The 19,432-nt window shown below is 39.2% G+C and overlaps 1 protein-coding gene across 1 annotated transcript; it reads right to left on the bottom strand.

Moving 5' to 3' along the window:
* Nucleotides 1–30: 30 nt before the first annotated feature.
* Nucleotides 31–18,924, bottom strand: LOC139713943 (ubiquitin-conjugating enzyme E2 L5-like). Its single transcript, XM_071625663.1, has 4 exons — nucleotides 18,889–18,924; nucleotides 3,585–3,680; nucleotides 1,718–1,904; nucleotides 31–510 (listed from the first exon to the last, which is right to left on the bottom strand). Exons 1-4 carry the CDS (start codon nucleotides 18,913–18,915, stop codon nucleotides 362–364), a joined length of 459 nt encoding a protein of 152 aa, XP_071481764.1. The 5' UTR covers nucleotides 18,916–18,924; the 3' UTR covers nucleotides 31–361.
* Between the last annotated feature and the right edge of the window lie 508 nt (nucleotides 18,925–19,432).

Below are 19,432 nucleotides of genomic sequence, written 5' to 3'. Positions count from 1 at the left end.
AATCTGGCAAAAACATCACCAAAAAAAAAAAAGAGAAGAAATTAACGAACGGTACATCACAGCGAAAGATCCACTGTATATAGCATTGTAAAAAGAGAATTTCTACCAAAAAATGGTACACTATGTACCAATACTTCAAGATTTCATGGTTTGATTTGCCTGCTTATTTTAAAGAAATATTTTCTCAGTCTGCTAAATTCCTTATATAGCCATTGCATAAAGGAGGAATTTTTCTCTCATTTTCTGATTTTGTTATGTTTTTTTTCTCTCTCTCCATCATCCTCTATTTTACATCCTTCTTTTTATGTCTTCTTCGTTATTTTGGTGCTACATTTGTTTTGATCTCTCCGGTCCCCGCCAGCTAGTCCACCTTCTCGGCGTATTTCCTCGTGTGCTCCTCAGCGTTCTTGTTGAACTTCTTCCTGTCGTTGGTGTACTCCTCGGCCAGGTCGCCCCTCAGGGGATGCTCGGGCTCTGGGTCGTGGATGAGAGCTACCAGGGCCTGGATGACTGGAAGATTGCACAGACCACAGAAAGAGACAAAGAAACAAGGAGACATTATTAGATATTGTAGAATGGGCTTTAGAATCTCTGCGATCTGATTGGTCAATCATCATGCATTGATTTGCACTGATCCACACTGAGCCATGCGTCACGTAAAATCCAAATGCAGAGCCACGCGCCCTGTAAAATCCGAATGCATGGCTCAAGCCTTGTATAGTGTTGTAGACAGTACCAGATGCAGAATGGGGAAAAGGGTTGAATTTCATGAATTTACGGGCCCATTTCATAAAACGAATGATGCACAGGCCTATTTCGTAGATCAGTGAGAATTGGATGCTCTCGTTTAACTTCAGGAACAGTCTAATTTAAACAGTTCCAAAGTTAAACTTGTGCATCCAATTCTCACTGATCCACTCTGTCCTGTGCATCATTTGTATATTATCATCTACATAGAAAGTTTTAGTGGCACATTAAACATGAGTTGTTGTCTGCTCACTTTTTACTGTGCGATACAAGAGTGCATTGAATGAAATGCAGAAGCCAATAATGTATTAATTCCCCATAGGCTACTGTTGTTACTGGTCGTTCAATAATACACTGTATTGCATTGTCTTGTCGGTTGCATGAGTGCTTGCTAAAGGTGTGGATGCTTGGTATGTACTCAGTGCACAAACTTTAATTGTTACAATAAAAGCAAGTGCGCAAACATCTTGCTACATACAGTTGTACAATGCATGCAAGTACAGCGAGGGTTGCTCGTTTTTCAGTGCAGTGTCGTCTTCAAAGTCCAGTAGAAGTATGGTGCTTTTTCTAAGTTTAATAATGATTACAGACGATAACAATTATATTATGGCTTTAATCAGGGGTGGATCCAGGAATTCCATAAGGGGGGGGGGGGGGGGGGGGGGCACCTTTACAAAATTACAAGTGGGTGACAGCATTCACACATCAAATTCTGGTTGATTGCATAATCCCTAACCGAAACCTCTTTAAGTGCAATACACTCTCTTCCAGTGTACTTCCATTATAACAGTCATGGCTATACTGTAACGAAAATCTCGATACAACAGAGTAAAAATTCAAATCCCAAAATCATCACCTACATATCTTTATTAATACTATATTGTTCAGCCATAATAATGAAATTTCATTATAACAAAAGAAAACTGCAGGTCCCGAAAACTTGATTATAATGGGAGTCGCCTATACTCACTTTGGTCCGTTTTTGTGGCCGGCTTCCAGTTTTCCGGAGAGACGATTGGAAGGCACACTTGGCCCTTGTCGTCGATGTTCGGATGATAGATTTTTGTCTTAAACGTAATCTTGGGCGGCTTGAATGGGTACTCAGCTGGGTATGCTATATTGATCCTGAAGCCACCTTTGTTGAAAGGTGGACTACTCTGTATATAGTGTAGAAAAAACAAATCAGAAAAGATAAACGTTACTACTGTTAACATGAGGAATAGAAAGAACAAAACTGAAAAAAGCCAGATTTTTATCATTTTCTACGCAAAGATTGCCTTGTAAGTTTTATAAATTGTAACAATTACAATGCATAGGTAAACAACGAGGGAGAGAGAGCTATTCACTCATCAATGTTGAGTTTATTCAATAGTTCAGTCAGCAGCATATCCAAAGTGCGACTTGTCGTAAAATGTGCAAGCATTGCTCATTAATTACATTTTTCTTTCTTATAAACTATCTGGAAATTATTTGAAAAACACAGACGTATTCTACATTGTAAGTTCCTCATTTAAGAACAAGGAGTACATTTTCTTTTAATGTTTCATACACACACACACACACACACACACACACACACAAAGTTCTTATGCCAAGTAACAATCAGATATTAACAGACTTTGCACATAGATACAAGCCTTCGTCCTGACATATGAACTGCATTATACACAGTCCCTGACTGTAAAGTTTAATAGTGTGAGTCAACAGCAATAACTCATTCAGCATCCCGTCTTCATAAACTCCTGTGTTACTGTTTGAGAGGCAATACTACTAATTGCAAATAATGGCCATTGACATGACATTATGGGTAAATGTAGGGCTGGTACATGTCATGGGCAGATATTTGATGAGGGTATTGGTATAAAAATAAAGGCAGGCTTTCTTTATGTAAGTTTACAGGGATCATATAGTTTTGGTTGAGACCTAACTTCAGGTTTCTAACATTTCTTGGCGAGATAATGAGAAATCTCATATGATTCCAAGAGGAATACAACATTCATTTGATGAAAATTGGCTTTGAAAAGGCTGAGATATCCAAAAACAGCATTTCTAATAAAAGGTGGGACCCACCTTTTAATACAATCGCTTTGTTTCACTTAATTTTTAGATGTCTCAGCCATTCCAAAACCAATTTTCATCAAATGAACTTTGAATTCCTCTCAGAATGGTATGCTCTCTACTATTTCATAAGTGGTTTCTTGGTACATGTATCTTGCAAACAGTTAAGAGCCCAATCCTCATCTCCACCAATACTATACAATCCCTTTAAGTGAGAAAGATCATCAACACAGGATAACATACAGTATACAACATCATGTATACGTACTGTATCCCATAATTCAATTGAGGACAGTACTGTAACATTTTATCCAAATTTGGACACCTTTTTTCCAAGAGGCAGTTGAAACATGGAAGACATGTTCTGCATGTACAGAATAAACAAAAGAATTTTAGTGATTTTTTTTTTTCCCCCAGCTCTACACATTCAATTCAGGGGGAAATCTACCAGCATGAAATGTCTGTCACCTTTCATAGATCAAAGCAGAACAAGGAATAAGCCTAAATGCTAACTAAGGCACACGTGACTACTGTAAAACCAGAAACATTCGCCATATGAACTATCACAAATTGGAGCCGAGGGCCAATTTTGCGGCATGATTATTCAAAGCATTATGTAGACAATCACAATCTTTTGTGTTCATTTTGCTTTCGCAAAAAGCAAATCTGGGTTTTTCATGAAGTTTGTAAAAGTTTCAAACATGCAAACATTTCTGGTTATACAGTACTTTGACAAGAGTGTCAGGAAGCTGACCGTCTCCGAACCTTGTCGCACTTACCGGCGTTATAAGGAGCTCCCAGTTGAGTATATTTGATTCGTCTACATTCACATCCCGTAACACACGAGATGTTCCTCTCTTTATTTCATCTAGCTCCTGCAAATGGAAGACAAGAGATCAAGATTGGCTATAAGCATTCATACAATTGTACATTATACCTACATTGTACTTTCCCTGTTTAACAAAAAATAAATAAATAATAAATAAATAAACACAAAATCAGTTCAGTTCGATCTGTGAAAAACCACAGCAGTTCATTAATGATAATTGCCATGGCAACGGAGGAAAATTCTAGGTTCTGAAAAAAAGAAGAAGCTTAGCCTGTTGTCATGGCATCAAACTTATTGTATAATTGCAGGTGTTCTATCTTTCAATATCAGCCCAAGGCGAAACGATGAGCTACGTGTAGAAACACAAAAGCCATGCATAGCATACAGCACAGTGTAAACCACAAGCCTAGGGAACCCTAGCTCTAGTATTTGAACCTTCTACTGTTCAGTTCTCAGAAAAGGCCCAAATTCAACTTCCACCATTTAAGCCCTTTTTACACTTGTGTTTCTTAACCCCGGACTTTCTCTGACCCAGGACTATCGTTAGTCCCGTACCAATTTTTTCAGCTTTTTACACTCGCCAATTTGAATAGTCCCGTACTAAGCTCTTGTCCGGGGATAAGGAGAAAATTGACCTTTTTACACTTGTATTTCTTAGTCCGGTACTTTCCAAACTACATGAATATTCATGATTACGCTGTGTACTGTACACGTACACCCACGCACCGGCAGCACTTGATTACCTCGTTTCTAATTGGTCAGTGAGGGTCGGACTTCGTCTCCGTCGCTTAGCCCAGGATTATTTTTTCTTTCTGTTTACACTCACTTGCTTGGCACTGCAATTGCAGTGCTAACCCTGCTATTTTGCAGGGGCAGATAGTACGGGATTATCGCTGGGGCTAGCCCACTTTGGCAAAAACGAGTGTAAACAGAAAGGCCCCCCCTTAGCCCCACCGTTGGTACGGGACTAAGCAAAAATTTACAAGTGTAAAAAGCCCTTTAGAATTTTCTTGCCGTACATCAGAAAGGGTCTACCAAGAAACTTGTCTGGCTGACGCAATTTGCCATGGTAATCGTACTTGTTTTGGAATATTTTGAGATCAAAAGTGTAAAATAGTTTTGATTGTCGTGCACACCTTTTTTTCTAAAAGTGTCCTCTCCATTCAGTAATGGATAGGCAGAACGTTATCAGTAGAAGATGACAAAATCGTGCCCTAGCGGTAGTAACAAGCACGGTAACAAGCTGAAGGTGATTCACTTTTGCAAGATGGATACTGCTATGGCCTGTTATATGTAACTGATGTGATTGATGAGAAATCATTACATAGCAACCATGACTGGGTATGCAATAAGATACAATACTTCTGGCATACATTTTTGCTTAATATTCTGCATTTGTGTCATTACCAAACTAAAATTGTGTTATCACAGTGTTATTTCATCCATTTCTTAGAAACATGCCTCCACTTTCAAAGAGATAAAAACATTCAGTTTATGCGGTCATATGGAAATTATCTTTTACCTTACACACTAACGGTAAACCCACTTAGCACCAGTGTCACCAAAATCAAGTGTCATACATGTACATGTGCATGTCTTGAGCCTTTCGCCTCAGACTATTACTTTGCACAATCCAGCCTTCACTCATCAACAGATGACACTCTTCCATACAGAGACAGAACACCTGCAGCAAACCAATGCCGATGCTATTCAATCTCCCGCACCCAGTATTTGGAATCATCTGCTCCAAAACATGCCCACTACATCCCATCAATTCTGCAGGTACGTGGAGACTTCCGCCATTTGACTTGACATTGCCTGCTGTTTAAAAATACATTGAAGTGCTGTGGTACCGAAAAAAACTGAGTAAAAGGCTTACAAAGGAAAATGAATTGTAACTGACATCAGCATCACTGTATTATGTAATGACTTTTGAGAATCATATTTATGAGGGAACAGAGATTTGTCAGAATTTATCATTTATTTCTGACATACAGTCGCATTCTACACCATATTCTATAAAGAAAAAATATATAAAACAAAATAGTAATTATTTAATGCTCTCGCAACCTCAAAGGTAAACGCATAAAAGAAAGAAAGAACAAAAAAAAAAAAACGCATAAAAGAAAGAAAGAACGGGGAAAAAAAAAGCACATATGAGGAAGAGGGTACTAACGGAAGTTCAGGAGTAATAGTCCAGTCAAAATATGAAATGACCCACAACTAATTGCAACAGAAACGATTCCACTTGCATTTGACCCGGAAGAGCTATCAAAATAACATATTAAAAGTTCCCTAAAATTCGAGTGGTGGATCAGTGTCTAATTTGCATAAATTCAAAATGGCCGCCATACAACCTATTTATGCCTATATCTGGGGATATATAACCCACAGAAAGTAAATTCCGGTGTCTAATCCTATGTTTTTTAGGTCAAGGAATACAATTATGTTATGTATAGCAACTTTCAAACATCCTTTTATATAGTTTTTGCATATATTTGCATATAATTACATGCAAAATGGCCGCCATATTGCCTGCGCAAGCCCGTATCTTCGTATATCATTAATGTAGTACACTCAGGAATAAGTCGCTATCTGGACATAAAACCCGCAGAAAATAGATTCTGGTGTCTAAACCTATAGCTGTTTTTTTAGGTCAGGGAATACAATTATGATATAAGCAGTAACTTTCAAACTTCCCTTTATACAGTTTTTGCATATATTTGCATTCAATTAAATGCAAAATGACCGCCGTAGTGCCACTACAGGCTTATATTTCTGTCTGTAAAAGGTACCTAGTGATGGTGTCTGTGGTCTTAATTTTACTGTTGAGAATCACTGATGTAGAATACGTTCCACTCAGGAATAGTTACCTATATTTCACTAAAAATTTGCATATGTTTATACATAAATCTATTCAAATTACTACTGTGAATATGATTTCAGATATACGAATACAAGCTGCAGAACGTTAATTGTACTGTAATGTCTCATCCAAGATATCAAGGGAAAATTGTTATAATACCATTTAAACCTTGATGATTATCCTACTCCTAGTGTGTATATTCTTGCATTTATCAAAAGTATTGTATTACATTGTACTCACATTTTCTTGAGATACAGCCTCAAAACAGAAAACAACTGTAAGTAGCATCGAATAGAACATACCTTTATTTAACTGTAAATTCAACTTATCTTCCAAAGTGTGCTCAATAGGTACACAAATATTAAAGTCTGAAATTATGTAGTAGGAATCGTTAAAATATTTCATGATTGCATGATATTTAATGTATTATGTTTTGTAATTTGCCCTCATGTCTACTGCTTATTACTTGTGTCTATGTTGCAATTCTTTATTTCTTCTCTCTTTTTTTTTTTGCCAAAGGGGGGGGGGGCATATCATCAAGTTCATGATTATCCATAAGCTACTCTACAAAAGTTTCATGAGTTTGGACATATCTCATATAGCTTTCAAAGTGTGCTTACGGTACACAAAAATTGGTCTTAAATCATTCAGCAGGGTTTTTTTTCAAACATCTTTTTTCTTACCTGCGATGATTTACATCCATGCTTAGTTGATACTTGTGTCCTTTGTTGCAAAAACTTTTGGTAAAGGCATGTTTATCAATGAGCAACATATGACCGTGATAATTTGTATGGAAGTGGATTTTGTCATATTCTTTGCACGGTTTCACCCAGTGACTCACTGAAAATGTAAAACATTGTGATTTACAGCCAGATACAAAGAAAAAGAAAAAAAAAAAGGAAATGCCTTAAAGGAGACCTCCGGATGACTTTCAGATTTTTACATTTGAATAACTATTAGTTATACAGAGGACAGAGTTTCAGAATTTATGATAACTGGGTTGAAGAATAAGAATATTTTCAAAATTTAGAACAAATTGAAATGAACAAGGATGATGACATGGCAGAGTCACCATAAGAATGCTTTAATTGGGACTCAAGGAAGCAGAACAAAAGAAGAAGGCATGCATAGATTATACACAGGTGAACTCGCAAGCAGGTGGTATTGTAATGGAATTACACTGCTACATTTCTGAAATATGTGAACCTCCAATGTCATCATCCTTGTTCAGTGTAATTTATTTAAGGTCTTTGTTTCTCTGATCAAGAACCACAATAAATTCCACAAATCTATACATGGAGTTGTCGATTTATGTACTACATGATGTGAAATTATGAAAATCGTCTGGAATGTCCTTTAACAGTTCTATTACTAGTACTCTGGATTCATCAGTCGATCAATACAAACAGCATCCTTCTCATTGACTTCAAGCTCATACAACACATATAAATTCTTATAAGTCTTACTTTTACCATTTTTCGTGTTGTATCTGCAGCTTTATTAAAAGAAATGTTTCCTATTGCATTGAGGCTTCGCACTAATAACATTTTCACCAACACAAAGTTGTTGTTTTTCAGAAATGCGAGCAGCATGAAGGCTGAATTCAGTTTTGCTGGCGAAAAAGCAGTCTTAAGTCAGATAAAAAAGAAAATACATAACATCATTTTCTGTTCCTAACCCTTCCAAAAAGGTCCCTTCCCTCCACCTCGGTAGCAGCTTTTCTTCAAGTTAAACAGTGGAAGGGAAATGACATGCAATCATTGGAATTGGGACGATTTGAGGAAGATGTTTAATCAAAAAATCAAATATGTTCTGATCACTACAGACAAAGCTGCAGCTATTAAGGAACTCCTGAAGAAAGTCTGATGCAACTGCAAGACAGGATGTTAGCAACTGGCAGTGTATAGTTGCAGGGCAAGCAGATTTGACTGCACACAACCCATACCAGTGTCAGATGCGGGCCATATATCAGACACTTGTAATGTTGTATTTCTAAAATATGTGAGGAGTGAGATTATGCTGTTCTAATTGGTGACTAGGAATAAGAAGCATTCTCGAAAGACATCGACACAGTGTGCAACAAACGTGAGACTTACCTCGCTTCAGTATGAAATGGAGCCGAGATCCTGTTTGCTTTAAATTAATCAACTGCAATTTCACACCATCCTAGTCCAGAATTTGTGGTAAACACATAAAACACTGTGAGTGTAAGCTATACTCGTTTTTCACTTTTATCATTGATCTCTATTTTGAGAGATCACATTACATACCTTAGTATCTGTATTATCACAAGCTAGAAAATGAAAATAATGTACAGGAAACGAAAGAAAGTTTTCTTGAAATCAAGTGACTTTGATCCATTAGATTTTAAACTCATCTTAGCCAAAGGTTCAAGACAGCAAAACAGGTTCAAGCTAATATTGGAAATAGCCATCATTTATATTCTACTGTCCCGGTCGTCGGTCATGCATACATTTTCAAAAACCATTTCCAGGTTCTCTTTAAAAAACCCATGTAATGACAGATTTTCAACAGACTAGGCAAGTAGCATCCCAAGGATGATAGACTTTCAAGGTGTTCAAATAGACACCATGTCCAAAAGGTCCCAGAACCCCGAAATTAAGGAATCTATTATAAAAAAAACTCCCCTCACACATACACCCTCACACACACACACGCACACACACACACAAAAGTAGAACCAAGTGTAACCAGGTAGGTGGAAGAAAGATGGAGATGGCATTCTGAGAGCTTCCCTCAGAGAAAAAATCAAGTGGTCTTACACCGATTAACGTCTTGAAATCCAACCCTCATTCTGTGATAAATATGTCAAAATCTGGCCTTATCGGTCCACCCATCACCCTCCGGCGCACTAGAGTGACGCAACATGATCTCCTTTCCAGGCCTTCCACAAACACACGCTCGTAAAAATTGGGCTTTGAAGCGATGCGTGGCACCGACAATATGACGTCATATTCAAAATTTTGGCAGTCTATTACATTCAGTGAAAGACGTCCCCCTTCGAAAGCTACAACTTATGGCTCAAGAATTGGGGTAGCGTGGTATAGATACCTTTCGCTGGTTCAGCAGACTGTGCTGAGGAGATTGCCGTTTGAACCAGCGAAATCGGTACACAAACAACGGAGTTACTGAGCAGTAAGTTTTGTGCGCTAGAGATGTCATCATATTGTTTCTGTATCGATTATGAGAAATCCCGCACATTTCCGCAATTTTTTTATAGTTAGAGAGGTAGGCCTGACCTTGATCTTCAAAATGATATAAGTTACATGAGTGTGTTCGGGCGTGTTGTCTAACAGTTCGAATGTAAAAGTAGTGCTTCATAGAGACCGAGGCGGTTTTTTTTTTTTTGTCTGCACCCGAGCGAGCTGGGGCTTTTCAGCGTACTCGTCGGATTGTTGTAGGGCCGCCGTGTAGGCGTCGGGACAGCGTTCGTTGCCGTTGTTTCGGTGAATTTGAGTTACTAGTAAATACATATTGGAATGGAAAGTTGAGTGTTAAAAAAGTGTAAATTAGACATATCAGCCTTGATTATAATAATTTTCCGTAGAGAATTAAAGATGATATCTATAAAAGCCTAGATGTATGATGCTGTAAGTATATTTTAGGGGGAAAAACAGAGCTTAGTATACAGTGTTTCGCCTCACTCTCCCTCGATCATTCATCGGTAAATACCGGTAATCGGCTTGACTCTACCCCATGCTAACGTTACAAAAAAATTGAATTAAAAAGTAGTAGAGTACACCTCTGGAGCTAGTTAGATTCTAGTTTGTGAAATACTAGAGTCTACTAGCTAGGACTAACGTTAGGTATGCTTTTGCTAGGCAGCGTACCTGAGGTGACGCTGCGCTATTAAACAGTGTCCTGAGCCTTGCCCTTGCCTTGGCCTCCAATTTCCAAGCCAAGGCCCATCTAACTTTCTGAGTTTCAGTTTCAATTGCAAATCAAATTTCGTTAAGTTGCTGTGTCAATGTGATTTTTGAATTTGCTAAAAGCAATTCCTCCTCAACAAACTCGTCTCCGTCAAAATCACGATCGCCAGAACCACCACCACTGCTTACACCACTGCTTTACAGAATACACTCTAGAGTTCTGTGTTACACCGTAGGACGCCATTTTATTCCCCGACCACAATGCATTTCGCGTCGTGATTTCCGCCACAAGATTTACGACTTGCAGTGCGCCGAGCGTGAGTAATGGGATTACGGGAGGGGGAAAAAAACGCTGTCGGGGCCACGCATGACTTCAAAGGAAACTCAGAAGAGCACACTCCATCTTTCTTCCACCTCCCTGGTGTAACAGAGCTAGGTATAATGTACAAAGTTGAATATCTTGGAGATTGCATATAGATTTAAGTTTACTTTCGCAGTTTAACTTGTTTTCGAAATATTACACATTGTATATATGTATATATATATATATATATATATATATATATATATATATATATATATATATATGTGTATGTATATATATATATATATATATATATATATATATATATATATATATATGATACTTGTAATCCATGTGTTAGTACCAGTACAGAAAAGATGACGAATTAGGGTGGTAATGCATTTCAGTCCAACAGTGCTATTTATTCAGACCAAATTTTCGACGAAAACATTCGTCTTTCTTCACAATTGTCATTGTCGATCCTGAGGAAGACGAATGTATCCGTCGAAAATTTGGTCTGAATAAATAGCACTGTTGAACTGAAATGCATTACCACCATACTTCGTCATCTATTGTATATATATATATATATACTCCAACCCCCCCCCCCCCCTCCACCCCAGGCCACAGGATGCCCAAAGGCACCTTAAATATTACTTATAGGTGCGCACGCCTTGGGGCTGGGACCAAATTATTGGGGGCCACTTTTGATTTTTGATCCTCTTTTTGAAAAACATATATGGTCAAATTTTCAACAAACTTAGTACTGTAGGTGCATTTATTGCTAGTGTCATGAATATATGAACATCATGCCTCCCTGGACCATGGAGGTCCCTAAAGGCTTGTAGATATGGCCCTAGAGGTTCCCAAAGTCTTCCAATTTCCTCTCTCCCAAGTAAAAGTCTGTAAGAATGGATGGAAGGTGAACTTGAGATACTCAGTGAGGGCTGGACCCCTGGGTCTTTTATTCAGAAAGTGAGTGAGTGACATGGTACCCTGATATGACAAGAACATTCTCTAAACAAATGTCCAAACTCATGAAACTTTTGTAGAGTAGCTTATGGATATAAGCTACTCTTAATTTGAATAGATTTATGTATAAATATATGCAAATTTTTAGTGAAATATAGGTAATTATTCCTGATTGGAACGTTTTCTACAACAGTGACTTTCAGCAGCAAAATTAAGACCATAGACACCACCACTGGGTACCTTTTACAGATAGAGATATAAGCCTGTAGAGGGAATTATGGCGGCAATTTTGCATTTATTAAATGCAAATATATGCAAAAAATGTATAGAGGGAAGCTTGAAAGTTACTGCTAATATCATAATTGTATTCCCTGACCTAAAAAAAACCAAAGGTTTAGACACTAGAATATATTTTTTTTGTGGGTTTTAGGTCCAGATATATAGCGACTTATTCCTGAGTGTACTTCATTAATGGTATACGAAGATACGGGCTTGCACAGGCAATATGGCGGCCATTTTGCGTATAATTATATGCAAATATATGCAAAAACTATATAAAGGGATGCTTGAAAGTTGCTACAGATAACATAATTGTATTCCTTGACCTAAAAAACATAGGTTTAGAAACCGGAATTTACTTTCTATTAGTTACGTATCCCGAGATATAGGCATAAACAGGTTGTATGGCGGCCATTTTGAATTTATGCAAATTAGACACTGATCCACCACTCGAATTTTAGGGAACTGTTAATACGTTATTTTAATAGCTCTTCCGGGTCAAATGCAAGTGGAATCGTTTCTGTTGCAATTAGTTGTGGGTTAACCCACTTTTTGTCGTATTTTGACTGGACTATAAAGCCATGTGACAAGAATCACAGAAAGGACTATTGGGCAATGTTCCCAGAAAAGCAGAAAGCCAAAAAATGAGCTTACGGTGCCAAGCTCCGATCCATTCTCAATTAGACCATCGAAATCACGCATACAGAATGGTTATCAGAAACTGACATACACACATTGTACATGTAGAACAGGAAAGTTACAGAATTCAGTTACAACCACATAGACAATCAGAGGAAGTGATGTACTCTATCAATAACAATCCTGCAAGTTATGTTCACTCAGATATTGGTCTGAATATATCATGGTTTGGCTGACAAATCTGCAACAACAATCCACCAGTGTCCTTGGAACGTCGTCTCTGCAGGGGCTATTACAACACTACTACAACCAGGATACAAGACCTCATTATCAGTATATCAATTATTCCACAAAAAAACAACAACAAACAAACAAAAAACAAGAATGAAACAAGGAAATGAGGGAGAACAAAAAAAAAATCGTACAGATCCGTCCGCATGTCCTCTAGAATTTATACGGTATAGCATCATCATCACATCTAATGTAATTTGCAAGTGTAGTTGCAATAAAATCACTGATTACAAATGTTTTGCTTCTTTTCTTTTCTTTTTTTTTTGAATCACAGGTGATAATGAAGCAGATATGACTCCTACATAACGTAACTCTGGTTGAAGACAATTTTTGATAAGCACAACTTAAACATTTGTTTGCAGACCTCCTTGAACAGATAGGAAACACAAAGAAACAACAAGTGTATGCAAACGCACATGAGTCTGCAATTTCAAGTTACAATGTACAGTAGCCTTGTATTATAATTTTGAAATGCAAAACACTCCGATGAAACATTGCTGTAGCTCTGTAAAGTTTCACTGATCACACAGGGCAGTGATATGGCTCAGTCAGTAGCATTTCTGCCTCCCGATCCAAAGCACCCTGGTTCGATCCCCGAGTCTGACTGTGCAATGTTGTGTGTTCACAAGCTTTCTGTCCCATCTACAATTGTACTATAGTACAACCTTGTATGGGGCAAAAACTCTTGTCTCTCGGACATGGTTCCGTGAGCGAGTTGATCCACAACTTACACACGTAAAAGATCCCAATTCACTCATTCATCGCAAAAGAGAAGGGTGCTAACCCAGTGAAGTGGTCTACCTACCTACCCACACAGGAAAGCAGGCGACAGATGCTGGTTCCTCGTGGTTCATCCTATAAAGTGACTAGAAAATAGTCAGCAAAGGGCATCAACCAGGCACATTGTGCCATATGCATGAATGTACTTTAATCACATGGGCCCCAGCCATTTGTTGTATTTAAAGTCATGAGTTGTTCGTGTAAATTGTTGTAAATTTCATTTATCATGAGGTCCTACCCATGCAACTATTGTCTCCAGTGTTGACTGGGGTAAGTTTTACTTATACCACAGAGTCCAAGTCATCTGTGTACATACACTGCAGTCTTTAACATGGGCCCCAGTCTTTAACAAAGACTGAAGTAAGTTTCACTGACCATGCTGTCCCAGGCATCTACGCATAGTCATCAGTGTGACCTGTAGCAAGTTTCCCCATCATATCATATTAAAAAGAACTGTAAAGCTTTCAAACAAAACCAACCAAGCAAAACAGGAGGGTGATCTTTTAAAATTTTTCAACTAGAAAAGCACTCTAAGAGCGCAGACCTCCACCAAGCAGCTACTTCTGTACTCTCCAGCGATGATCGTGCTCTTCCATAGAGATCAGTGATTTCTACCCATACATATGCTCTATGCATGCCAAAAAAATCGCCCGATTTCCCAATCGAGAAGCCTTTGTTACGTCATGAACCCTCAGCTGCGCGGCGCGCCTTGCCCTTGCAGAAACTAGAGCAGGCACTTTAGTGCGCGTATGAAAACCTCAAAAATGCGCAGCTTGAACTCCCAAGTTCATTGACCCGACCTGCCAAAGTATCAAAAATCCTTCATAAAATCCATAAAAATTTGCGGATCACTACCAAAATCTAATCATCTGTTCCTTGTGTCAGTGTCAACCTTTCCTGCAAGTTTCATCCAAATCCGTGCACAACTTATTAGAGTTATTTTTCACACGGACAAACAAACAAACAAACAAACAAACAAACAAACACCGATGAAAACATAACTTCCTCCCTTGCCGGAGGCGATGACACATTTCCAGTGACTGCAAAGACGAGAGACATGAGATATCATTCTGTTTGACGTCATTATTGGGAAGAGCTTGGTGATGAATGTGCCTCAAACCACTTACAATGGGTAATGACACATTGCCCTTACACGCTGCAAGTACTTTTTTCCTGTCACAGATGACTCATCACTATTGGCTCTGAGTATTTATGTGTGTGTGTGCGTGTGTGTGTGTGTGTGTGATCTGTACAATTATGAATAATGATACAGTCGTACCTGCCTTAATGGCTCGTACCCATAACAGCCATCTGCTTTCCGCAGCCACTACAAACCCTATCCCTACCCCCACCCCCATGAAAACTTCACCGCCGAAAACAAATAAAAAAATAAATAAACAAACAAACAAACAAAACGCTTGCATACAACATTCACCAGTCTAAATACAGCTTGGGTAATTGAGGCCTTCTAAAAGTATGTACTATTAGCATGTCACACCATTGATCATGACAAAAGTATAAGGTACAACGTCCTTTACATGTAACTTCCTTTTGAAACAGAGCAGATCTATGTAATTGCCTGAAAAGAAAGACAAACACACTGCACATGTATAACAAATTTTATTTGTTACTACGTGTACATTAAAGGGTAGCAAAAATCATATCCACCCCCCCCCCCTTTTGGTAATCAGGGCTTCAAAGGCATAAAGACAGGACTTTAGAGAGAAAATTGCACTATAAGTAAATAATGGGCAAGACTTCCTTATGTCCCCCCCCCCCCCCAATTCCTGGGATGCCCTGCCTATCCCACCACTTTCCAATGTGTTTTGGACTGTGAGTGCGGGCATCTGTGCGTAAGCAAACAAGGGAAGGGTAGCATAGTGGTATAGAAAAAAATAATCAGGGGGAAGGGGTTAGGAACGTACAGTACAATGTAAGTCTTTCCAAATAATGCTTACATTTTTTGGAAGGAACCCACTCCCCAGGCCGAAGGCTGTCATATGGGTTACTCTAGGGGGATATTGTACTCAAGCATGGAAACAGTTTCGCTGGTGATCAGTTATCACCAAAATGGATAGAAGTGCACACACACTTCTACTATATCCAAGCAGTGGGCTATGTATCACCTAGTGTTGCATGTTTCAAATGTGCATGTTGTAGGGAGGGATGCTCTAGCACGAACACCGATTCACCCATGATCAGTTATCACCAAAGAGTACAGTGCACTCCCGTTACAACGAAATGCTCGGGACCAGCAGTTTTCTTTCGTTATAACGAAATTTCGTTGTAACCGAACAAATACAATATATAACGAAAACAAGGAAGCCACGCATATGATATTCTGTTTGTTGAATACTCGTCATACACTGGAAAGCTATGTGAACAATAAAACAAATAGTTAATCAATTTCAGATTATTGTATTACAATAACGCAAGTTCCCCTCGGAAACTGTGCGTGACACATCAAGCGAACACACAGTGATGTGACGCGTTCGCCCATGCAGAGACGCTGTAAATGCCTTGTTCCGCTACGTATTTTCGAAAGCGATCCGCATTTCGTTATAACGGACCACATTTCTTTTGTTTTTCTTTGTCAGTGTTGCTCGGAAAAGACTTCGTTATAACGAAAATTTCGCTATAACCGTGTTCGTTATAAGCGAATTTTGTACCATAGACTTTAATGGCGATAATTTTGGGACCAGAAGTTTTACTTCGTTATAACGAAATTTCGTTATAACCGTGTTCGTTGTAACGGGAGTGCACTGTATACGGTTACGTCTGTAGAAGCACATGCAGCACATGCACTTTATATATGTTTGGGTACCACTGTGTGTTAGCGTATGGATGTACGTCGACAAGCTGTAGCTGCACCCTTTTCCATGAAAATTCAACTCGTCTTTAATATCTAAAACAGCTGCAAGTTGGCAAGCGCATCATATTCATGAAATGTTCACTTCACTCTTTAAGTTCAACTTTGCCGATCTAGGACTGTGCTTGAATTAGACGCAAATTGAAGGGCAAAATACATTGTACGTCGCCCAATTCTCCATCGTCTAGGGACAGTCCCCATACGCTACAGCGAAGTATGGCATGCATCCATCTGTCTACGGAGAATCGTAGATGCCCCCCCCCCCCCCCCCCAAAAAAAAAAAAAAAAAAAAATGATTAAAAACAATTCCTCTGGATCCGGACAGAGGGATTTTTCTGTCTAACGCTGTCATTAGACCTATTGCCATATTGGTAAAGTTGCCTAATCTAGAGCAGAAACCCCAATTTTTGGACACTTAAGCTATTCTGCAATATTTGTTAAAATAGTGCAGAAAAAAAAATCATATCAATGACAATGTATGCTAAATATATCAAACATTTTCCCAATATTTATTTTGTTAAATACATCATAAAATTTCACAAAATCTCCAAATATTATCACCTTTTCAAATCCCCAATTTTCGGACAGCCTCTCCAAAATTCAGACACTTTCAATACGCATACAAGGCCGCTGAAAAATGAGCGCGCGCCATACTGTGTTGGCGCAAGGTTGCATCGGGGATGTTGCGGCACCCATTCATGTCTGAATTTTGTTGACTCGGCACTTGCATTCAGCCCCTGTACATTTATTCACTGCATCAGCACTTGGGAGATTTTGTTTTTCTTTTGTGTTTTTTAAGGATACCATCACACTCTGAGCTTGCGACAAGCGAAAAATCTCCAACAGAACGGCGTAATTTTTCAATTTTTAGCACTTTTTGGGCGACCTTGATTCTTCACACAGGACCTACTGTAAAACAAGGAATGTTCACATGCATTTTAATTTCGTTAATTTCGCGAGCCAAAATTCATGAAATCAAAATGCACACAAAAGTTCTTGTCTAATTTACACTATATGCATTAGTTATAGGCAACTTGCAAAAATTTCATGAGGCAAGAGGCCGTTGGCTCCAATTCGCGGAAATCTCATGCCACGAAAATATCGTGTTTTACAGTAATTCATGCGCTCTTTGGAAAAGTCGCACTGATTGTGCGTTTTTGACGGCGAAATTTGGTATTTTAGGAGGTGACTCAGGCACTTTCCTGTGGTGAACGAGTGTGCCAGTACTCAGATCTAGACTATGTATGACTAGAATCTAGCTATCTATGTGTCATATGTGAAACGATGTGATATGCGTCTGTTGTGATGTAGAATTTGCTGGCTTGTGATGGGTGATAAGTGTCCTGATTTTGGAGGCCGGCCGAAAATCATGAAAATTGGGGTTTTTACTCTAACGTTACACAGTAGTCAGTACCGGTAGTGACAGTACAGTTAAAAGTAATAAATTATTCCCAGTAATACAGTATCAGTGTCTTCTCCATTTAATTACACACATGTATGCCAGCACAAAAAGTTCGGCATACTCATGAAATAAGCCCCACCACTGTGTGTCCGTACAAATACTACGGCAGCTCGCCTGTTTATACTCGTGAATTCAGCCCCACCGTGTGGCATTCATCGGTAGGTAAGCACGGCGGTGCGGTGGGGCTTCCTTCCACAGTATCTTGTGAGTGCGGTCCCACCAAACGGCGTTTACGCGAGATTGATATAGCAGTGGGGCCGATTTCCACAGCATAGCATCTTTCGTCCTCCCTTTCTCCCGTTTTTTGCTTTCGGAAGGACTCCCTAATGTCCCTCGACTAATTTAACGGCCAATTTAACCACAAATACAACCCTACCTAACCCTTAACCCTAACCCTTTTAAACCCTAGGACCTACCCTTGCTTGCTAACGCACGGATGCACGCACACTGCGTTGGGGCCTATTTCACAATTTTGCCGAAAGTTCACTTCTTTAGCATTTCCGAGAATTCCACAACAAAAATGAGATTTCATGAAGCATTGAAGTTAATCGACATGGTGATGATACCCATAGCACATCGGCGTCGGCCGTCGCGATCGCGTACCCGGGTTGGGAAAATGTGAATATGCAGTGTGATAAAGAGGCTCTGGCGCGCTACAGAATGATGTAAGAAGCACACGGGTTACGCGAACACGAATAGATGGGACCACACAGTGTGTTCACGCCTAGTTTTGTAGTCATTACAAGGACAGGTTGGTAAGGACATCTTTATGAAACAACAACACTAAATATCGGCAACAACAGTGCCGGGACTAAGCCAGGTATCAATTGAGAATGGAATGGTTAATTTATAAAACTGCATTCAAGCAAACAAATAAAAAATTCATGAAAACGATTGCTTACTTTTGTTAATCTCCTAGTGGCCGCCATGCTCGAAAATTTCAGCGAACAAATATCTACAGCGCCTACGCACAATACCCAGTGTAGGTTGTATACGTAGTATACGTATATGAAGCGTGCGCTTCTATCCTCTTTGGTACGGTACGAATGCAGACCAGTATCCCGAAACACAATGCAATGGAACTGGGTTCCCCTTCTTGTGTTGTACCAAGCACGTAGTACCCCCTCCTTTCTATTGCATGCGTCCGCCTCACATGAAAACGCGTCCGCTTACCGCACGTAGCACATAGATTGCGACGATCCAGCGACACCACCAGCGTATGGCCCAAGAGAAAGGCGACCGACGCTTCACTAATCAATGGATCGATCCCGTTACCTATTCATTCGTGAGCGCAGTGTGCTGTCATCTATTCCTTCCTAAAGATCCTCCTTAGCGACTGGTATCGGCGCCAAGTTATCAAAGAAGATTTTCTCGACAAAACATTCCAGAAGGCACCTACATTTCCCGAGATGGCAAAACAAGCCGGCATAACACTCAGCATTCTGC

The sequence above is a fragment of the Diadema antillarum genome, unplaced genomic scaffold (assembly GCF_040938485.1).
Source record: "Diadema antillarum isolate AM-2024a unplaced genomic scaffold, OU_Dant_1.0 seq00002103_RagTag, whole genome shotgun sequence".
NCBI classification, from domain to species: domain Eukaryota; kingdom Metazoa; phylum Echinodermata; class Echinoidea; order Diadematoida; family Diadematidae; genus Diadema; species Diadema antillarum.
Note: the sequence above shows the minus strand (reverse complement) of the source record. Positions and strands in the feature narration are given on the sequence as shown.